This window comes from Scomber japonicus, chromosome 23, assembly GCF_027409825.1.
Source record: "Scomber japonicus isolate fScoJap1 chromosome 23, fScoJap1.pri, whole genome shotgun sequence".
In the NCBI taxonomy this organism is placed as follows: domain Eukaryota; kingdom Metazoa; phylum Chordata; class Actinopteri; order Scombriformes; family Scombridae; genus Scomber; species Scomber japonicus.
The window spans coordinates 1,249,483-1,273,878 of NC_070600.1; the positions used below are offsets into that span (position 1 = coordinate 1,249,483).

Below are 24,396 nucleotides of genomic sequence, written 5' to 3' on the forward strand. Positions count from 1 at the left end.
ACCATGAAGGGGTCCAAGTATCATTTGCAGTCTATGACGAGTCAGAGGTGTTTTGGTGGCATGAAGGGATCCTACACAATATTAGGCAGGTGGTTTTAATATAATGGCTTATCGGTGTATAAGATGGTAAGAGCTGACGGTAAGATACAGATAAACAGAATGTAGTAGTCTATGTAAGTCTATTTAACAGGCTACCAGGTGTGTATCCCCAGGGTTCATAGTAGGAAGGGAACACTCCAAGGTTACAGCCACGGACAAAGTCATCATAGTCCATTGGCAGCAGAGGACTGGTGGAAGACAGGAACTCAGGATGGAAGATAACCTGTGAGGAGGACAAACATGGAGACAGTCACAGAGAGATCCTGAGTAGACACATCACATCATGTTCTGAAGATGAATTATTTCCCATTCATTAACTGTAAATCTTCTGACCTAACATTTGCTATGGATATTAAAAGTTCACAAGTGTTAAATACAAATTAAATACTTTAATCTCTATCTCAACCTGCAGTCTTGTGGTCACTGCAACTTTACCAAAGTACTTTTTACAGTGTCATTTGTTCCCTCCATCATTGATACAACAAAAACAGCAGAGGGGTTAAATCTGCACCCTCCTAAACTGCTCTGGGAGGGTCTAATAAGGTAACACAAGGGGGAACACCTGTGTGGGTGGGTGTGCATACTGCATAGCCATTCCCATTTCTACGGTCAAAATATATTTAAAAAATAATAATACAATGATGAAACTGGTAGATTTGAGACATTTTGTGTCATTTAGCGACATACTGAAGTCAAATTTAGTACACAGTATATTGGATATGTTATGCCAGATAGGTCAGAGAACAGAGACATGAGGAGAGACAGAAATGGGGTATATCAAGCAACAAAGGTCCGTTGCTGGATGCTAACTGGAGACATTACAGTTCATGGTTGGTGCCTTAAAGGACCAGTGTGTAGGATTTAGTGGCAACTAGCAGCGAGGTTGCAAACTGAACCAATTGAACCAACTCAATACTCCTGTCTTCCAATGTGCATGTTGGAGAACCTATTGTGGCCACGAAATTCAAGAAAAAACAAGAAAGTTCCTCTCTAGAGTGTTTGGTTTGTCCGCTCTGGGCTACTATAGATATGGTGGTGCAACATGGACCAGCTCCCTATGTAGATATAAAGGCTCATATAAAGGCTTGTTAGACTTCAGCCTCAACAGACTCAAATGACATCACTCGAGGCTTTATACTACTGTTTTCCAGATGCAGTTGTTTCCCCCAACATCTGGAAACACACTATGATGTGTAAGATCTGTGGTGTTCCCCTTCTAATACCAGGGCATCTGGATTTCTATAAAAACTGAATGTGGTGACTTTCCTCTATCATCACCCTCACAGACTTGTGCAACACATTCATGTTCCTCAGAAGATGCTCTGATGAAACCGGCTGAATGCTACACAAATATATCACTTATTCTGAAAAGGAACACTATTTTTATGGCTCAACTTTCTTTGTTTCCATTCTATCCACATATTATGAAGTTAAACTAACTGTGGCTGCAGCAGTTATGTGAATTTAATGATCTGTTTAGATTTATGAATGTTTTAATACAAACAAATAACAATAAAAACTCTTTATTACTGTTGGCACATTGGAGATTTTAGTGCCTATACTTTCTCACAATGAACAGTTAAATCTACCAAAAGGCTGAAACACAACCCCAGCCAGAGGTTTGAAAGGAAGCATACAGGATGTGTGGTGTACCTTCACGCGGTCGTCTCTGGAGTTGAAGAGGCCGATGCGTCTGACGTTGCTCAGGATGGGATCTTTTAAGTCATCCAGCATGTTGTGAGTGGTGACTGGAGGGAGGCTGTGTCTCTGCAGTGACAAGAGTAAAGGCCTGATTTAATAACATCCCAAATAAAGGTACCACAAAGTTGGTAAAACCAGGAGAATAAGAGGTGAAGTTTTAAAAAGATAGCACGACATGAAGCAGAGAACAAAAGAAAAAATGATGTTGAATAAAACGTTGGGGGATATTGAACAACGGGTACAGCTCACTTTCTACAATGGGTAGGTGACTGGAATACCCGGGTTTGACAGAGTAGAGCTGATTACAGAACAAGATACATGCACAATAAGTCAAATAAACACTTTCTGCCTGAAAAAATATAATTTACCAATTAAAAAATCAATACGGCAACATTTTTGCTAAATAATAGCTGAGCACTGGACCAGAAGAACACTGATGGAAAATCCTCACTTAAGGCAGGAGTGGCGAAAAGACGGAAACAGGGAGACATAATACCAATGTAATTTACGTTGTCTTTAGTTGCACATGATGTAAAGCTGCTGCTAGGTTTCGTCGTACTGGAGCAGGGGTGGATTGGTCATTGGGAGTACCAGGATTTTTCCTGGTGGGCCGATCAATAATGGGCCGATGGCTGCCCGTTTTTTATTTTTTATTTGTTCATTTAGTTGCCATGGTAACTCTCCCGGCCCAGAGCAGAGACATGCACCGGCCCACAGAGCTCCGCTGCAGCCTGCAGACACAGCAGAGGCCCATTGGCTTGTCTGTTTAAAGAATACCTGGTCCAATGGCCCTATGATAGGCTACAGAGAACCAGGAGTCCCGCCCACGCATTCTCTAATTTTTGATCATTTCTACCTATAATGACTTCCCCCAAATCAGCCTATTCAAGACCAAAAAGTCCAGGGCTGAATTTTTGTCCCAGTCCAGGCCTGTCTGGAGCATGCTTTAGTTGTTGACATGGTAGTAGGAGAAGAGGTTGAGGGAGTAGGGAGTTGGTTTTGTTGTAGGTTTAGCAGTGCTAGTGGTTGGAGCTGAAAGCTGAGTAGTTTGCACTGGTTGTTGTAGCTCTCGGGGTTGTGAGGGCTTTCCATATAAATCCTGGATAACTTGGTTGTATACATGATGTAAGAAGTTTTGTGGCAGGTATAGTGTGACTCCTTCTTGTGACTGGAACCAAATCAGACCTTAATTCATTTAAGAGCTCCAAAATGACATTGCTGGATAGGTGACATGTTTGCATTAGTTTCACCTCTGTCATTTCCAAGAATATTAACACAGTGGAAAAAAACGTCTCTTTGCGTATTCATCATCCATTCATTGTTCCCCCGTCTCTTCCTCACCACACTAGCAGCAGTCATCTGTGTGCAATGTGTAGCTGATTAACACCTGCCCTTCAAATGTATTATATATAGAATCATTCATCATAGTGTGTGCTTCTTGTATTTTCCACACTAGTGTAAACACACCCACATTGCATATTCATTATGGTAATTGTACTAAATTGGCAGTGCGTATTATCATGCACGTTTGAAAGACGCAATCCTTAGTGTATCCTTAGTGCACACGTTTTTACACAGACAAACCTTTAGTAAATCAGGCCCTGTGTGTACAAGTAGGAAGACCAAAAGAAAGAAAGACTGTCCCTGGTTGCTATGCTCCATTTCCAAACCTTATTACTGATTAGATTTACATCATCATCATGCCAGTTTCACGGTTCTGAGGGTTTAATTGTTCTTTACTTCGATGGTGTCTTGTGTTCTTGTCTTCGTACTGCAAATAAACCCAACCCCGAGCATGATAATGTTAATCAGTTAATCAATCAATCCATTTAATGCCTATTGCATCAGGATTAAAGAGTGAAACATGCTCCAGTCTATTACTGAGTCAGTGGTCTGTGACTGATAACCTTTCAGAGTGGGCTTGACCAGTGCAGACATGATATCTGACTACTAACTCCCAATAACACCAAACCTAACCAATACCACTTTATATTACAGGTTCCTAGTTTTCCATCATTCCCCTGAGAGACTTTACATTTACAGGAAGTTCCTATCACACAATATCATGTCCTATTTGACCTAAGACATGAAAATATAACATAGCAGTAATGATGGAAATGTATTTAATGTAAAGGTAAAATGATCAGAACTTTATGGAAGTGTGGGGTTTATTGTAGAACCATTAGAGCCATCAGTCTTCACTGCTACATCATAAAAACTACTATCTTAACTATTAACTATTCATTTCACTAAAACACATGGCAATAGATACGGAGATCATTTGACCCAGAACAGCCTCAATGGACAAACATTTGTAGCATCTATAAAAAAGTATAACATTTAAAATATTTTAATTGTTGTGCATTTTGGGTCACTTTAGGAAAATTCATCAAATTTCAGAGTAAAATACATTTGTGGTGTTTTTACAGCTGTTAAATTTGACCTGAACAGTATGAAAGGGTTAATACAGTTCTTTAGGAAATGTCCAAGCAAATTATCAGTTATCTAAAATGTTTTTAGGTTGAAAACCTGATTTATTCAGAATAGCTGTCATTACTGGATAGATATTAAATATGAAAGAAAAACGAATTAATTAATTAGTTTAATTAATTAAACTGCTGTTATGCAAAGCTCTGACTCTGCTGTTGCAACTCAGTTGGCTGTATTCTAGTTTCACAATCCAGAATGTGAGTAGCAGAGGAGGTTCATGCAGTTAGCAGAAAAACTGAGGCATAGGTCAGCTAAAATGACAAAGTGAAACAAAACACATAGAAAGGACAAAAATGATTTGCCTTGAGGCTGACATTTAGTATATTTATTGACACAAAAAACAAAAACTAGTTTGCACATTGCACCTCAAACCAACCTGAGTCAGATATAACTGAACCAATCAGAACTAAAAGGCAGCTATCCAACCTTTGCCTCTGCAAACAGAAACAACTGGACTGAAAAATCATTCATTCATCATGTCTCCTATGAAAGAAATAAAATCCACTTTTGATAGTTTAAGTTTGTAATTGAGTTCATAATGATTGAGCTATGAGAGCATGTCAGACAGAAAAGGTTGAACCACTTTTTGTGTGATGTGCAGCTTGTACTTCACTGTTTAAAAGGTGGATTACAAACCTGAATTGGATGTTATGATTGATTTTTAAGATCATAGAGTCTTCACTGATTTCAACAAATTATCATAGTCAGTCTGAGCATGTCAGGTCTTCTCCACCTATTCATCTCTTCTTTACTTTTTAATGCTTTGAGCACTTCATTCACTTCCATTGTATTGTGGTGGAGGCAGAAATCTCTTAAAACCCACCAAAACTATCTGCCTTGGTAGATACAAAAAGCACTTTAATCTTCACTACTGTGTAATATCAGTATTTTAGGTCTACTTCTCCTTTCAGTTCAACTGTATATACACATAATGTACATAATGTTTTACTACTGTTGTTTTTTATTGCTTTTGTCCTTACTTATTATTTATTGTTCTTTATTATTTTTATTGACGCTTTTTCCATCATGGCACTAATAAAGGTATATCTTATCTTATCTTATCTTATCTTATCTTATCTTATCTTATCTTATCTTATCTTATCTTATCTTATCTTATCTTATCTTATCTACCATATGGGCAGTCTGGACAAGTGCCCCTTAATGATGGGAGGAAAAAAATGTGGGCGCTTCATTTTTTTTCCAAAACTAAATATGGAAATACAATGTTTCCACATGAGAGCAGCTTTATCCAATCAGAATAAAAGAAAAGAGTTGTTTGGGGGACATGAGCTTAAGTGTCCAGGGCCCCTGGGGGTCACTAATGCAGCCTTGACCAGTAGAGGTAAGAGAGAACTGGGGGGAAACTGAAGGAGGAGCAACTTTGCAGAGTAGCAGCCTACTCTACCGATCATGAAACTTTGTGAAAGAAACAATGCTATAATTGAACATTGAGGGTGGGAGGGTGAAATGGTGGGTGAGGGGGTTCCAAATGAGAAGTGACAAAGAGAGAAATTATCACTAAAGCACTACTTCCTCCAATCACTGATCAGGATGAGTCTCCATTCCATCACTCCCAACATGCTCGTGGGTCAATAACACTCGCGCTCCATTTCCGACCACAGACATATTGACATCAGCGTAAATTCATTTCATTGAGAAAGAGCTTTTTATAGGAATTTAGCTTGTAACACTCTGCTGTAACATACATCACCTGGACACAGCTGCTCTATTGACCCGCGGTCTGGAGCAGATGAAGGTAATTAACCCACGCTGGGCTATAGGTTACAACTCTGACACTCATTCATGCATTTTCGCTCGGGGGAATCCCCCCTTTATGCTTCTCTTTCTAATTCATCAGCAGCAGAGGCCATCACTCACATCGATTGCTTACAGGAGAAAATGCCTTATCCATTCATAAAAACAGAGCTGAGGATATGAGAAAGCGCTGGTGGACATTTATCTTCCAGAGCATTTTCTATTTTTTGCTCCCTTTGCTATTTTTACACCATTACTGTATAAGCAGTTTGAAGCCTTAAAGACACAGAGCCTGATCTATAATTGTTCTGATATATGAAGTTACACAAAACTAAAACTTGTTTCAATTATTAAATGTGTTGACTATGGCAAAGGAAGTTGCATCTACCTCATGTTGGAGGCTGATATCTCAAAACATATGCACATATAACCAAAACCTTCTCGTTTCTTCCTCAATCTCAAACATTTCAAAGTAAACTAGTATAGAAATACACTGTAATGTTACAGATAATCCACCAGGAATATGAGCTTGAATGTATTTGATTGGCCTTTGTAGGACGCTGCATTGACGGCATTGGCATTTGTTACATAAGTTGAGTTAAATAAGGTGGATGAGGTGGTGTGATGATAAGCTGACATTCACATCCACTTCACATGGGGGTCAGTTGGGTGGAGGTGAGAGAGGAGCCAGGGTTTCTAGCTCTGCTTTTTTACCTTATGACACAATTATTTCTGTCACAGTATGACTTCCTTTTATAAGAGGCAGTCTGATTTCTCCAACATTATCCCCCCATTTAGACCATATTGCCTCCCACTGGTCCCGCAGAACAATGCCCTAACCCTAACCCTACCTAACCCTAACCCTAACACATTTGATTTTCACAGTGGCCTAACCCTAACCCTAACCCATAAAAACCCTTAAAGGGAGACTTGGGCATTTTCATCCTGGACCCTATATTCCTACCTTTTAGTGTCTTAGTAACTAATGGGGACAATAATCAGCTAAATATTCAGCCATGACTTGGAAACTCTTTTAGATAACACTAAACTATAGTGAACTCCAACACACATCATCTCTCCGGACTCCTCTCTCCAACTCTGTCATGGTTGAATATTTAGCTGATTTCACCAAGAACTCAACTCTCGTGAGATTTCAGTGTGAGACTTTAGATAGATAGATAGATAGACTTTATTGATCCCAGTGGGAAATTCAGATTTCCAGCAGCAGGTGTAAGAGTCAAACTAACTAAAGCCAATAGTCACAGAGCTGATTATAAAGTGCAAGATTAAATGTAATGTCTAAAAATAAATAAGGATACTAAAATTCTGTTATTCTCTCTGAATGTCCCCACTTGTTCATGACTGTCCCTGTTTCCAGCTCTGTGTCCCGAGTACCAACAAATATCTGTAAAACACTAAAATGTCCTGGTTTTTAATCAAGATTAAAAAAGAAAATTATAATATTATAGTTTATATATAGTATAATTACAGTGCTTACATAGATGTTTGTATTCACAGTTTCAAGCTCTCAGGTTAGTACCTCTATCAGTAATGTCAGCAATTGGAAACACCTGTTATTACATTATTCAATGAGGGGGTGTCACACATCTGTAATGATATCAGTGTAATATTGCTGTTAATATTTGGATATATTGTTCAGTACAGGATGTGACACTGAAAGCTCTATAAGGACTAAAAAGGTGGAGATTGATCATTCATACAGTTATGTTGGGACACAGAGGATTCAACAGGACTGTGTGTGTGCAGCTTTGGCAGGAAAATATATTTTAATATCAGCTGATGACTGAAGACTACTTTAAAAAAAAAGAAATAAAGAGAGGAAGAAGAAGGTTTCAGTACCTGAGTGGCGTAGATGGCTCTCTTCATAATGGTGAAGTCGTCTCGTTCCAGGATGGTGTTCATATCAGGGATCTGTCCTCTGCAGACAGAGAGCAACACTCATGATCTGACTGATTATTTATCACAGAGAAGTGGTGTTTATGTACGCAGCACTTTAACATCAATATCATCTCTCACCAGAATCAATGGCTTTTCTACAGCGTCCATATACTTACTTTAACAGAGCATCATACAGCTTCTTTCCAAACTTCTCCTTCACAATGTGAGCTGTATCCCTGAGAATGATACATCAGATTTAGGAATGTTACCACACCACAATGTTAAAGGTAGTTCTTAAAAATCTTCCTTTCTGTAACATCTGCACATGCCAACTATGCTTTGGTTAAGGTTATAAGTTATGGTTGGGGTTTGGCATGCTACTTCCTGTTGGCACTGAACACTGGCGCTGGATGTAAATTGTGAGGTGCAGAATTGTCTAGTATGACCCCAAACTCACAATAATGATTAAGAATGAGAAACACTACATTCTCAGTGTTGATTCAAAGTTGAAGTTCATGTCAATGTCATATTGTCTCTATTTTAAGAGGAAATTCAAATATATTGAAGCAGGATGTTGTTGTGGAAGGGTTTTTGGAAGCATGTTGTTTGTTTGAAATTGGTCATCACAAAAATTGGGAGATTTCCTAACAAGTGTGTACTACTCTAGCTTAAAGAATTAAAACAAATATAGATGTGACACTTCTGCTGAACATTTTTTCTACAGCATACCATCTGTTTTAGACTCTTTGGTCTCACTTTCTGTGTATTCAAATGCTTGTAGAAAGTTCTGACTTGAGAACATACTTAGTTTTCCACTGTCACATGCTATGACTGCATTCATTTCCACTATAAAAAAGATATCTCTCATCTGCTGATCTGCATCAATTTTGATGTTATAGTGCAGTGCTAGTGTTAGTCAAATTATACACTATATTATATGAAGTGTGTATAAACTGCATCTACAGCATTTTCTTAGTATAGGACTGTATTGGACCACAGCAGGACATACCAGAGCTGTTTGCGTACTGCCTGTCCCTTCAGCGACTCCACATTGAAGTTGTTGGTTTTAGCTGGCATGATGAAGAAAACCACCACTGTCACATCATTCCTGTGGACCTGTGAAGACAGTGAGGAAGGAAAGAGAGAAATATAAAGAGAAAAGGCTGAAATACATGCTGAAAAACATACACAACTCCTTTCTCTTGACAAGGTTGTAATCATGTCTTTCTCTTATCGTAATCATGTCTTGGAGTAGTGATGGATGCAGAAGGCCTAAGGATCTCACCCGCAGTAGGTAGTTAAGTCTGGACAGTGATTCAAGGAAAATATCAGCCCCCTTGTTGGAGAACTCGTAGCGTCCAGCAATGAAGAAGAAAAGGGTTTTGTCCAGGTTGAAGTCCAGATGACTGTCAGAAGATAAGAATCCAATTTAGTGGAAGAATATGTGAATGAGAAAATTATAATTTGACGGCCTCTAACTGAAAAAACCCAGTGTGTGTTATCTCTACCGTACATGGGATGGATCAGAACTACATCGGTGAAGGCTAACCCACCCGTAGAAGTGTCCTCTGACAAACTCCTGGATGCGGGACTTGCTGGTGGAGTGCAGGTTCTGGAACTCGTGCATGGCCGAGAACTTCTTCACATTGAGCCCGTTTGGAGTCACCACATCTGTACACACACACACACACACACACGCACGCACGCACGCACGCACACACACACACACACACACACACACACACACACACACACACACACACGCACACAGCAAAAGGAGAAGTCTAATGGCTGGACTATTATTGGTAAATGTGGTGGGTTAGGGTTAGAGGAAAGATAAGAGGCTCTACAAAACTTTGGATTCATCCTATGGGGATGTCAATCTGTCTACATCTGTATGGAGACAGTATTGAAGTACAGTGTAAAGCTTCTCCACCTGGCTTCCTGTGCAGCATGTGATTGGCTTCCACAGCTGTGATTTGGGACACTGTGGTGAACACATGAGCACAGTGGACCGCCGCCCTCTCCAGGCAGTAGCGATGGTAGATCTGTCTCTCACCCGCCTCTTTGTCGATGTCGAACTACAACACACACACACACACACATTGAGGAGAGGTAAGTAGGGCATAAAAAGCAATTATTCCACTGATTTCTCGTAAAGATCAAACATATGTTTATGCTTATTGTTCTTTCAGCTGGATGTTTTATCTTCACTGTGCAGAATAATGTATGTACAGACTTATCACATTCATCTATTACAAAGTTTCTCTCAGCTAACCTTAACTCTCAGTTTATGATGTGGACCCATATGGACAATTTTGTAAAAGGTAAATAGTGAATGGACTGTACTTATATAGAACTTTCTAGTCTTTTTGACCACATAAAGTGCTTTTACATTACATGTCACATTCACACCCATTCACACACATGCATACACTGATGACAGGAGCTACCATGCAGCTTCCACCTGCTCTTCCTAGTCCTGGGCTCCAGCAGCCATTGGCCTTTTAAATAATAGATGATTCTTAGCCTTTTTAAGCCATTTTAAGGTGGATTGCATGCACTTTGGTCATTTTAACTTTTTTTGTTTTTACTATTTATTCTCTATTGTGTTTTGTGGATTGTTTATTTTTAAATTGTAACTGTAATTGCTATTGTCATTTCTATTGTTTTGCTGCTGGCTGCACCACAAATTGCCCCTCAGGGACAATAAAGATATCTTGAACTTGAACTTGAACTCATCAGGAGGGAAACTAAGCATTCACACACAGTCATAAACTGTTGGCAAAGCCTTTGGGAACAATTTGGAATTCAGTATCTTGCCCAAGGAAACATCAACATGTTTTTCTAACATGGTAATTTGACTTTTTAGACTCAAAACAGAGTATTTCTCTGTCCTGCCACTATAGGTCATGTTTTGGTCTTCCCTCTGCTAGTGTATTTAGTCTGTGTCTTCCCCTCCTTCTGTGCCAGATCTTCTTTACATTCATGTGAGAGTTCCAGCATCCTTGTTTTGATTCTAGTGTAGGTCGACCTTCCGACCTACCTTTTTGCTCAGTGATTTGGATACCTTTGCCTTTTGGACTGATTATCTGTGTATTGACCTGTTTCTGATTAAACCCTTGAACTCTTATATGCCTGAAATCTGCTCTGTGGATCCTTCATTAGTTTGTGCCTAATACATCTAAAAAAGAATAAAAGAGTTATGAGCTGAGGGTCAGGGGGCTGTGTCACCTCTAACTGGTCACAATCTTTCTAAGGGTCTGGGAGTGACCATCAATAAATAAAAGAAATAATGACTCATCATTGCCAGGTACCACCTCTGAAACCGTTCCTCCTTTCTACTAGACCAGAACAGACAGACAGACAGAACACCTATTCCTCTTTCTTTTTTTTGTCTTCTTCCACTTTTCTTTATATTTGTGTTTTACTTACATGCTTTGTTGGTGAGAAACATACATACATCACATACATTAGGAAGGTAACAGAGTAAACCAGAGAGTCTAGCACTAGGATCCATGCAGGCAGGATCTATAAAACCCATCTGTCAGATCACCTGAGCCTGTTCTTCCTTTATGACAGATATGATGTAGTTCCTAAATTGGATTCTTCATGTGCAGTGATTTGTTCTGAAGCTTTTTGCTGTATGAATAGAAGCCATTTTTTGTCCATGTTTCCTGGTCTGGTTCGAGTGACCCCAGCCTGCTTTATACCTGAGTGAACAAATTGATTCTAACTGAACGCTGTGTAATAATGAGTGTATTCATTGATGTGCTTACTTGTTGCGTGACAAATTCTCTTCTCAACCTCCTAAGGGGCCAGTTCAGTCCATGTTTTGTTTAGAGAGTATAATTAATTGATTTGTCTGCATTTGTTTGTTTCACCCTGTTTTGGTTTAAAATGTTCCAGTTTAATCAAAGGAGGAAGTTCCATTTGTTATATTTTTGGTATACCACTTTTCTGGCTCTTCAGTTGCTCAGTCATATTTAGTTAAAGGCCAAAAATTACTGAATTATTACTGCTGATAGTTTGTGAATCATCATCATAAAGTATCAGTCTTGTCTAATTACTGTGTTATTTTATAGTATGAGTAATTAACTTTTTCGAGGACTGGCCTCAGTCCGGCTGTACAGCGTGTCACAGTCAACAAAACTGAAAATGCATATTGACGCAATTCCATCAATAGAATAGATTAAGTAGTTCCAGACTTCCTGTTCAGGCTGAGAGTTACAAACACCTTGTCTGTCAATTATCCATTTTAGCCAGTGAGTGGCCTTTAGCTTCATGCTGACCTTTAGGATGTGAGCAGAAGAGAGCCAATTACAAACATCACACTGACCCTTCCACGCGCAACCCAAAATCACTAATGATATTCTAAGTGGCTGTAAAAGGCTTGTACATTTGAATCTGAAAATGAATTTAAAAGTCTGTGATCATGTTTTTTGGTGACTTTAATATTTTGACCTCATAGAAACCTGCAGAGATGTGGAAAATCAGATCATGTGAGCAGTAATGTCTAACGTCAAAAGGCTGGAAGGTGCATTCCAGGCTTCTGTGAGGGAGCATGCATGGGGTGTACACTTTACTGTTTGAATATCTTTCTCAAGTGAGAAGGTAACTATTTAGATTCCCCATATGTGGTCATTCTATCCAAATAACACCTGTGGAAACTTGCTGCAATGTTTTCATAGATGTGAAGGGACCGCTGGCTGGGAGAGTCTGGATGTTATGATCGATACAATAATGTAAAGTAGTCTTGATTGGATATGCAGGTATTAGCATGCTTAATCATTGATTTAATAGGCAGAATGCAGTGCATACTGATTGAGCATGTAGTAGGAAGTACATTAGTGTGTGGTTCCAAATATAGCCAGTTGGCTTCTAAATCCTGGTGCATCTGCTGGTAGCTTGGTCACCACAATAGGCTTTAAAAAAATCATCAATGTTGCCATCATGACGCACATTGACATACATTGGACTCCTGTTTTGAACAAGTCTTCTGTCAACAAGTCATCTGTGGACTTGTTTCATGTTGGTCTGCAAGACTGCAAAAAGACTCTTGTTTTGAAGCATCAAGTTTGCATTTTGACCGTCACCATCTTGGATATTTGGATCCAGAAGTGACCGTATTTGGACAAGAGGGTGAAGCTTATTGTCGCTAGCAAAAAACAAACTGAAAATGCGAGTCCTTAGAGGGTCTTTTAGTCAAACCAAATGCAGAACAAGACTTTTTCAGTTGACCAAAATGTTACAATTAACTGTATAGCTACGGCTACACCTATACTCTGTGAATATGCGGTTACGCCGTGGTTACATTACGTAATCAATGTTGTCACCATGTTAGCAACTTGTCAATCACAAGGTAACCAAGCCTTAAAGCATACGCTGCTTTATCAGCTATTTTACTAATCTATGGGACCATAGTTTATGAACAGACCTTGATGCTTAATTGAAGAAGACTTAAGAACTAGTGATTATGACCATAAACTAATTAGGAAGAAAGTGTTTGCTGTGGTAATAAATCAAGGGAGAAGTATGGTTATTTTCTCACAGATTTAGATCCATATGTTACTTAATCCATGTCGTCGCCATAGTAGCAATTTATCAATCAAGTCCTTTGAGTGTGGCCATTTAGAACATGTACTGAAAACTAACCAGTTTGAAGCTCTTCAAATGGTCTTATGAAAGTCCACTTTAAAAGATATATCAAATCATGTAAACAATGTTAAAAGCTGCATCAAATATATTTAAATTGGTTTACACAATTTATAGAAGCCTTAGTGTCCCAACAGTCATATAACAGAGGGTCTGGATTAGGGGCCCCTGGGCCTGCGCTGCTCCCACCATACTCAAAGTCTTTTTTCTCAAACAAGAGGGACTGAGTCTAAGTTGATAATTCCCCATACTTAAATGTTTGTCTACTCTGTGAATTTGAATTTCTTGCACCATCAAGGAGATTTTATGGATGAAAGAAAAGCAAGGCTTAGGGGAGTGTTCAATAAGTACACCCTCAGCCTAATCAGAGTCAGCTTTTGTTGCAATAGTGCAGCAGCAAGGGACAAGATTTTTTCAGCTGCATTAAATCTCCAGACTTAAAAGTGTCCTTTCAGAAACTCATGGCCAATTCTAAAGGCCTAAACCCCCTGACAGCATCTGACACAAGTGTTTTGAAGTACACTTATTGTTTTAAATAGCTGATTTTGCACCAAAAGTGTTATGTGGCACGTCAAACTGTCTTGACGTCCCTACTCTGAACTTGTTTTGATTATTTTGGAGCGTTAAATGAGGACCCAGAGACCAAAGCTGGGGGTTTTTGCAGCCAAAAAGAGATACTGTGATTGAGAGAGAGAGAGAGGGAGAGACAGAGAGAGAGAGAGAGAGAGAGAGAGAGAGAGAGAGAGAGAGAGAGAGAGAGAGAGAGAGAGAGAGAGAGAGAGAGAGAGAGAATGAGATAGAGAGAGAGAGAGAGAGACAGAGAGCATGGCGGTGGTTTGGCGAGGATAGAGAGCAGTAAAGTATTTTCTGATAGTTTCACTTTCACAGCAGTTATGTTATAAAATACAAATAAATAACCACTCTGGAGACAGATGCTCTTAGTTTCATCATTTTCCTCCTCTGCGTGTCTAATGTAGCAGTAACATTAAATACAAAGAACAACAGGACAAAACTATGTTGGTTCTGTGCTGTTGTCTCTCTCTCTGTTTTGTCTGATGCCTGCAGTACACCATAGGAGCATCAGTTGACACATGTCAAATGAGGCATGTCAACTATCGCTTTCAGTGCTTTTTCAACCATAGGGGGCAACGGTGAGATGTTGGACCCCTACAGAACCCACTTCCACCTACTTTCTATTAGTTGTAAATGTATTCTATCAGCATTAAGTAACATGTGACAGCCTTCATGTATTATGCATGGAATTCAACCAGTGTGCTGCAGTACTTCAGGCCCATATTGTGTGTGTATGTCAGTTATTTTGTATTTCGTGGTTATAAAGCTGCAATATCTATGTTACATCTATACTTGCTACAGTTTAGTTTTAATGCAATCATCTACACACGCATGACCAACCTTCCTGACCTCTCACCTTGTCCAGGTTGTTGTAGAAGTCTGCATTTCCGGCGCAGAGGTATCTTCCCAGCAGGGTGGCGTGTGTAGTGAAGACCGTTGCCATGGGAATGTTGCGAGAGCGACACAGAATAAGCCCCGGACCCGCCTGCCACTCATGAAAATGACTAATGACATTTGGCTTGTCTCCAAGCTGATCTGTTAACTGGAAAACAAACAAAATGATGATATGTGACATGTACTTTTGATGATTGTAACTGTAAGTAGAAGTTAAAGCTGCACCAGGTCAATTCACTATTTGATGGTCACAAATGTCAGCATGAGACAAGACTTACATATTTAACAATTGAACATCATCATAGCTTCTCTGCTCTTTGTTTTAGTAGTCAGGCAGACTGTGCATGCTGGAGAGTGACCTCTCACGCAGTATTGTAAAAGCAAGATGGCAGAGTGCAGTTTGAAGTGTTCAGCTAAAAGCAATCTGTCAGAATTTCCTACAGTGAAGAGTATTCTTTAGCTAAAAGGGCATCTGATAAAGACCAGAGTCAACATTGGTGTGGCCCTATGAACTGCTAAAAGGCTCCAACTTGACTTGACGGTTTCTTTTCTTCTCTTCGAAGCGTAAGTAACTTCATGTTATGGGTACGTAATGTGAATAAATAAAAGTTGAAAACATTCTCCCTCCTGTAAAATCCAGCTAGAGCCAGCTTTAAACATTAGCTGGTCATTCACTGGTCTTGCTGGATTTACCTGCTAAGTCAGCTTGTTCAGCTGGAGCAACTGGTGATCAGCTCCTAGACCTGGTTAAAGTTGGGTTGAGCTAGGTTTTTGTTACCAGATCAAGCTGGATTGTCCAGTAGGGCTATATAGCTAGACAACTGCTGCTCACTTTAAATACACTGCACTCCCATGATAAAAAAGCAAAGTGCATTGAGGGCTGATGAGTATAGTGTACTGATCATCATCTGACCTCTTTGAAGAACCAGGCAATCAGGGAACCCAGGATGAGTGAGTCGTTGGCCTCTCGGTCGTTGTACGGCAGGCCAATGTTACAGGTGTGCCACAGGTCTCCCTTCCATCGGTCCAAGTTCCAGGCTGCAGAGCCGATGTCAAACAGGATCACATATGGACTGCCCTCAATCAGCCAGCGGCCAAAATGAACCTACAGTGAAGATTCAATGGTGACAGGCCTCATGACATCAATTTTTCCCTTGTTATACACAACAAAACACACTGACATTAAAAAGACAGCAGGTACTTTGGCAGACACAGCTGCTGATGAATGAACTGAAAAAGTCTAAATAAAGTGTCATTACTTAAAGCAGCAATAATTCATATTTTCAACATGAGCAAATGATCAAATCACTATGTGTAATCAATGTGAGAAGTATCACTTGCATTGATGAATCAACAAAGAATTAACACCAACTCAGTTCCTCTTAGATCTTTTTCTTTTTTCAATTCTTGGTTTTCTGCTGCCCTCAAGTGGCCAAAACATACAGCTTTAAGAAGGAGGAATGATGTCTAAACACAGCAGAACTAAGTCAAACAGGGGCCAAGCCTTTGTTCAGACATTGTTTTTGGATTTTTGTCTATTTATAAAGTTAGAAGATATATTAATTGAGTCTGACTTGATTGTGAGTTCATGAAAGCACTCATCTGATATTCTACTTAAATGTCCCCAATGATGCTATTTTACTCGCATTGTACAACAATATGTAAAGTTTGCTTCTTTTACACATATGTAGTTATATCCAACCCATAACATGAACATTCATACCTAAAAAAAAGTCTGATTGTGTTGTTCATCATTTACCTGAAATTGAACTAGACTTATTATCTTTGAGAACTTTGAGATCTTGATTAGAATTAATAAGGTGATCTTTATGCAGTCAAGCACTGTTGGTAGTTCAGGTTACCTTGAAGTGTGCAGGCTTGGAATATAAAAGTAAGTAGCTCAAAGTTTTACCTTAAAATGATCTTGAGTAACAATACCTCATTAGGCCAGATCTACACGTTGACTGATCAACTGTCCAAACACATGAATTAAATGGTATGACCTTCACCATTGTGACAACATTGGATCCTTCATGGCTCCTGAATTATTTGGGTCTGTGGTGTATGATTGCCATCTAGTGGCCAAAGCTAGGTGGATAAACTGCATCAGTCCCAGATAAACATTTGGCACAGTGAAAATTATGGTCAAATGAAGGTTACTTTTACTGCTAATAATAATAACAATAATAATAATATGTAACATTAGAATATATTACATATATATACATACATACAAGTACAGAGTCTATGAAAACATATTCACCCTGTTGGAAAAATGTTGTGTTTTACAGTACATAAAAAAGATATAATGTATATAATACATAATATAATAAAAACAATGTGATCTAAATTAATGACAAACATAATATATTATATCCAAATAATGTTTGATCAATGGTGCAGCCAGGTATTTAAGTCACATAATTAGTTCAATAGAGAGCGTGTGTGTGTGTGTGTGTGTGTGTGTGTGTGTTAAAGGGGTTTAAGATGATGGAAGGTTTCAACTCTGCTGAGTCAGTATTATGACAAAACTTACTGGCAGTAATGATGGTGGTATTAGAGGTAGACTATTATTACTGCCACTAATAAGTTCTACTAGTTATAGTAGTGAATAGTAAAGATTTAAACATATACTGTGTAGAGAGTTTTTCAAAAGTGAATTGGAATGACATTATACCTTCATGCTTTTATCACATTTGACATCACACATACACACTGGGAGCAATTAGGAGCTCAGTGTGTTGCACTTCAACATGTGAACAGTAGGAGTCAGGGATCAAACCACCAACACTACAATCATCATGACCCACTTCTGACTTCAATTATACTTGACAGCAGTTACTAAAATAATATAAAATATGAAACATTTTGTGATAACACTAAGTGCACAATCCTCATGATGACTGAATGTATGAATAACTGCTGCTCAGCAGGAAGACTTAGTCAAGTTCCTGAGTTTATGTGATCATTTAACATTTTACACTAACATGAATTTATGTAGCAAAAATGAACTTGAGTCCAGACACATAGAAAAATGCATTTCAGAGCCATGGATGTGATCAGTTCCAGCTTTTTAGAGAAGCTGATCAGATGCATGGATCTGAAATTAATTACTTAACCCTCCTGTTGTCTTCGAGTCAAGGAAGGAAAGGAGGAAGGAAGGATGGAAGGGAGGAAGAAGGAAGGAAAGGAGGGAGGGAGGAGGAAGGAAGGAAGGGAGAAAGGAGGGAAGGAAGGAAGGAAGGAAGGAAGGAAGGAAGGAAGGAAGGAAGGGAGGAAGGAAGGAAGGGAGGAAAGGAAAGAAGGAAGGGAGGAAGGAAAGGAAGGAAGGAAGGAAGGTAGGAGGGAGGGAGGAAAGAAGGATGGAGAGAGGGAGAAAGGAAAAGAGGGAAGAAGGACAGAGGAAAGAAGGAAGGGAGGAAGTTAGGGGGGAGTAAAGAAGGAGTTATTGAATTATGAATTATTACAGTAGAAAAAACAGAATAAAGATCCCTCCCCCCTCTCGCCCCTCTCCCTTTCCTCCCACCTGGCAGCCGTTATTGATGAGAGCATCCATGGCCTTCTTGACGGCCGGGTTGGGGGGCTCGCAGGCCTCCACCTGGGTCTTGAAGTTGTGTTCAAAGTACGGCCCCATCATGTAGTAGTTCTCCCCCCATTCATCCACTGTGATCTTAGCCTTGGTCTGGATCACTGTGTAGATTCCTCCAACTGCACACACACAAACAGCTCTGAAAATCATCCACATATTTTTGGCAGCTGCTGGAGAACAATCTGCTGTGTCATTATCAACATTCCAAACACTGATGCTCTTCCTCACATAAAGATGAAGGTGTGAGCACTGTTGTGTATGCAGTTGAACTATGATCACACATCATGAATCATTTGTGTATTGGATAATTCATGTATACATGTTCCTAATCATTTCATTAATGGCAGTAGTGACACTATATCTATATAATTATCACATTAACTTTTCATTACAAGTGACGAATTAGATGCATACACACATAGAAAAATAAATGATATACACACTAAACATATTCTCAACAGTTTTTATGCTCCTAAGATAACAAACAAATCAAGAAACAAATGCAAAAGACTCAGATACATCATCTCTTTATCTACATTATTACCCCCAATTGAAAAATTGGATATCATAAAAGGATGTACATTTCAAAAGCAAGAAGTCACTTAACTCATCAATTGTTATATTATTTATTTTTTAATACTATAATATTATAAAGGCAGTTTGCAATCAGGACACTCGATTGAGAGCCAGTGAGAGGAAACAACGCTGCTTTTTTATCTCAACATACTAACAAAGGTCAAAAGTCACATGACCTTAAGAGTCAGGCTGATAATCAATGACAATTTAAAAACAGGACAGTCTGAAATGCAACTGTTTCTTCTTCTTAATACTAATTCTTTAAAATGATTTGACTTTTTCTTTTTTTGAACTTTTACATTTCATTTTAGAATATTAATTTGTCTTTGAACTGTGTAGCTTAACCCTCACATACTGTTCAGTCACAGTCAGTATCAGTCACACATAAACAGCCAGATGAATGAGTTTATTATTCAGTTTTTAAACTATATTAAATACAGCAGTATTTTTAACCAATATTTTTGAATAAAAATGGATCAAACACCACAAAAATATGTATCAACTGCACTCAAATGTTTTTCAGAAGTCGACTTTTTGTTTTGTATATTCTGGGTCACATTATGAGAAGTCATCACATTTCAGGCAAAAAGTAAAAAGTATTTAGGATGTTTTTACATCTCTCAAATATTAAAATAGGTCAAATTTGACCCTGAACAGTATGTGAGGGTTAAAAGGTTGAGGGGGGGAAAGTCTGAAATCAAAGTGAGAGCAGCCTAACACAGCTAGTGTATGAGGGATTATTACACAAGAACTATAGAAGAACATTTAGAAGAAATAAAAATGGAAAATGTACAAGGAAACTGACACATTTTCAAATTAGATCTCATGAAATCCAGTATCAAACATTCTCTTCAATACTTATTCTTGATAAACCCTTATAGTTGAGCTTCTTTTCATTTTTCATTTAATTAAATCTGCACATGTGAAATGATGATGCATATTTATCATAATTCATCATAATCTGACATTTTAACCCTCGAACTCACTCAGACCCACAGAAACACTAGAATTAAATAAGTTAATACATATCAGAGGTTGATGAGGTTCATACTGGACTGTTCTGTGCACTTATTTATTATAACATGAAAACACGTGGAAATGTTTTCCCCCTCACTTTGCACCAACAAGACAAACACTGCTATGAACAAACATCAACAATCACTGAGCCCAAAATGACGTCTAAAGCGCATCAGAGAGCGTCACTGATAGAAGAGAAAACAGCAGAATGTCTGATAACCTCTGAACTGTATGACAACATGAAGCAGTCATACACACTGACAGTCACAAACGTGATCCAACTATCTGCTTCCTGTCAAACTGTACTGACACACTGTTCATTACCTGCATGTTTACACGTGTAAAAAAAGGTTGAAATGGCCTTTTATCATTCCTGAGTTATATGTTACATTTTGAGAGGCTTCATGGAAAACACTCAATTGATTGTATTTATTGGAAGCGTGTACAGTGTTAAAATCCGTTTAAAGTAAGGATAAATATGTGTTTTGAGTTTGACATCCCACAGAAAAGTGTGTTGTTAACCACCCTGCCAAATTTGAATGATTAAAAAAATCACCAAATATATGAAATTAGGCTTCAAAGTTGTGTAAAAATCAGTCTCTTTCTCTGCTCCCAAACGCTGTGGGCGTGCCCGCCGAGTTCGCTGAAACCCCGCCCCCTCCCAAGTGTCACCTGTCAGTCAAAGTCACCACCTCTACCAGAACCGGCGGCTAACTCGGCTGGTAGCTTGGCGGCTAACTCAGCGGCTAGCATGGCGGCTAACTCGGCTGGTAGCTCGGCGGCTAACTCAGCGGCTAGCACGGCAGCTAACTCGGCGGCTAACTCAGCTAACTGGCTAACTGTAGACTGTAGTAGTAGTAGTAGTTTGCTGAATGTATTTATACCTCTACAGCAGCAGGGGCGGGTTTATGCTAATGCGGCGGTGATTCAGACCCTCCCACTAAATCCTGAACACAGAAATGTTGAAACACAGTTTGTGAAGCCTAGCTCCACAATTCAAATCTAAATGGTTGAAATGCTTTTTACACCTTTTTTAGAAATACATTTATGACCTATTTAATGTGTTTAGAAGAAAATGAAATTCACTTTACACAATCTTTAAACATACATTCTACCATTAGATATACTGTACCAGAGTTAGCTTATAACTCATTTTCATCTGCAATATCAAAACATGTAACAGCACAAACAGTGTAAAGCAAAAAAACACACAGGACACACAATACACAATACACAGCTACACACAATAACACATCACATGCTTGCTATGATTGGTACAAGGTAACAGTAAGGGGATTACCCCTTACTGTTACCTTGTACAGAAATTTTTGGGAATGCGCAATATGTGTATTTATTATATTTATGTATATGTATGTGGGAATGTGCAATATGTGTACTTATATTTATGTATACATATTATTTTATATATATATTTATTCTTTTTAACTATGGCGGGAGCTTGTCTCAGCACTTAGAATCCACGACAAATTTCTCTTCAGGGACAATAAAGTATCTATCTATCTATCTATCTATCTATCTATCTATACACTCACAACTAGAAATGCTCTTCAAATTGAAAGCAAGATTATTTAAGATTATTTGATGAAAGACGGTGAGATACAATGTAGAGTGGTTGATGAGAACCTTTTAACAGACTCTTTCATTTGGTTTTAAATGTAGGTCATTCCACTGAGTTGTGGCTTTCATAGAGGATGCTGACTGCTCAAAGGTAGTGCAACCAAATGGTATCTTCACAGGTCAAAGTTACACAGTTTGTCGCACTGTATAACCTCTGACCTGCACCCTCGGTCAAGTTCCATGCTGAACAACTGGATATATTTTTGCAAAATTCTCATATGTATTCATGAGCAAAGGTTAGGTTAATAATGTCCACATTCTAGTTTTAGTTAAGATTTTTGGACATTATTTAGAATACCTGATCAGAAAACCAGAGGCGGGAAATAACCTAGTACAATAAAGGATATTCTTTTATATTGTGGTATAGCATACTGACTTTCCTTCTGCCAGCAAATCTTGTGAATGGCCAAAGGATTGAAAAACGAACCTACACACACTCTCCTGCTGCCAGAAATACTCACTAGAGCACCAAACGTGGATTAATCCGCCACAGAAAATAGTCCTATTTTCTCCTGTTTGAGCGAGTTTATTAAAAACTACAGTGACCACCTGTTACTTTTTTTTAATGGAACTATATATCCTTTTTTAACTTTTTTAAAAGATGTATGTCTTTAAATGTATGTCTAGAACCACAAATGTGGATTAATCCACCACAAAAAATAGTCCTGAACAAATGCAATATCTTCTCCTGTTTGAGTGATGTGTATTTAAAACTACAGGTTACTTTTGCTTTATTTTATTTTTTGTTTTTTTAAATGGAGCTATATATTTTTGAACTAAAGATGTGCAAAAGTAGGCCACCTTTAGATTTGTTTTAGCAATGCTATAATGACCATATATAATTATTTCTCAGTCACTTTATCATTTACTTTATTAGAATACAACCAGAAATACAGGACATGTGTATGAAGTATTAAAAAAATGAACAGCTTGTATAGGCTAAAGTATTCAGACCTCTCCTTACACTGGAGCAATAGCAGGAACCTGGCTCTCTGTGTTTACAGGCACAGTGGATGCTCTCACTGTAATCATGATTGATTTCATTAAGCTTCAGTCTACAGTCACTGGCAACAGATGACACACACTTGCTTTTTGTGTGTGTGTTGTTGAATTGAAGTCTATTATAGACAGATATGCAGCTTCAGTCTGAGCCACAGTGGGATAAAACAAGCTAACCCTAACAGAGGCTTTTAAAGTGGGAAGGGCTCCAAACTGTTTAAGGAGACTCGGTGAATGGAACTGAAAAAAGTTATTACACAGTTTTTTACTGTTTTCCTACTAAGTCAGAAACTAATACATGCCTTCAGACACACTTATTTATGTATTTGTTTCAAATAGCAATATCAGACTATCTTGGCTCAATAATTGAGTGTCTATGGGATCAAATAACATCATCATGATCCTGTAGGCATCCACAAATAGAGCAAAACTAGTAAACTAAAGAAGGTTGAGATGTGTGTGTCTGATAGAAGGCTCACACTGTCAGACTTTGAAAGCTTGTGGTCTATGACAACATCCACTTATCTGCAGATTAATGTTTAACTCTTCACAGGGAGGCGAGCACACTCTCACTGGATTTCAATATTTGCTCTTTGAGGGGCAAACAGTCACAGTTTGACACAAAATATGAACAAATACAGCTAAGTATTGCTAGATTCATTTCAATTATTACTTTTAATCAAATGTTCTGCATGGAGTTATGACTGAGGAACACTACAGAGCAAACATGCAGGGTTTGATATTGACCTCATTGTGGCTGATTTTAATCTAAATTGAAGAATTATGCAAACACTTGGAATGATTATGCTCTGTGTGTTATGAGAATGATACATCGTCATGGTAACAGTTGTGATCAGACCTTTATTGGTGACCTCCCAGGCCACCTCGAACAGCAGCAAGTCTTCCACAGGTAGCTCATCGTCCTCCCACGCAGGCAGCACCCCGCTCAGAGACGTCATAGACAAGGAACGAGTCAGAGGCATCTTGCTTCTCAACGCTCACCGCCGAGAGTCTGAACAGAAATCCTTCAAACAGACCTGTAGGTGGAGGTCCTGGGCTCAGTGGAGACCGGACTCCAGGACAAGATAGAAAAAACAGGAGCTTCCAACCCGCCTACAAAGGCTGACCTCCAGCCAGCAGGAGGGGAGGTTTACCCTCCACACACACACACACATACACGTTGGGGTGAAAGGTTTGGTGGAGTCATGTGTGATGAACTGATTGTGAAATGGAGATGAATGAAAGTTGGTACAAGGACAGAGGGAAACACTGCTGTTACTACTGTTACTGCCACTTCACTCTTATAATGAAAAATAAATCACAATCATAATTTTGCTACATTACACACAGAACAACAACACACTTCCAATAGATAGATAGATAGATAGAAATACTTGAGACTGTATACTACATAAGTTGTGCAAATATTTGTTCAAATAGACTCTACAGTTACATCACTGAGGATGTGTTCAGGTGCATCAGAAGATGTATTCAATAATTATGAGCCGAAA

General features: G+C 38.7%; 1 protein-coding gene across 1 annotated transcript in view; it reads right to left on the reverse strand.

The window, feature by feature from the left end:
* The window catches only part of gys2 (glycogen synthase 2), a 28,039-nt gene extending 4,027 nt beyond the window's left edge, over nt 1-24,012 (reverse strand). Inside the window, exons 1-12 of the mRNA XM_053313968.1 lie at nt 23,745-24,012; nt 18,593-18,774; nt 15,980-16,171; nt 15,029-15,214; nt 9,881-10,025; nt 9,498-9,615; nt 9,230-9,350; nt 8,954-9,060; nt 8,121-8,180; nt 7,906-7,984; nt 1,753-1,866; nt 196-322 (exon numbers count right to left, since the gene is read on the reverse strand). Of these exons, the coding sequence (XP_053169943.1) occupies nt 196-322; nt 1,753-1,866; nt 7,906-7,984; nt 8,121-8,180; nt 8,954-9,060; nt 9,230-9,350; nt 9,498-9,615; nt 9,881-10,025; nt 15,029-15,214; nt 15,980-16,171; nt 18,593-18,774; nt 23,745-23,868 (1,555 nt within the window). The 5' untranslated portion in view covers nt 23,869-24,012. The remainder of the gene's footprint in view (nt 1-195; nt 323-1,752; nt 1,867-7,905; nt 7,985-8,120; nt 8,181-8,953; nt 9,061-9,229; nt 9,351-9,497; nt 9,616-9,880; nt 10,026-15,028; nt 15,215-15,979; nt 16,172-18,592; nt 18,775-23,744) is intronic.
* Nucleotides 24,013-24,396: the final 384 nt, after the last annotated feature.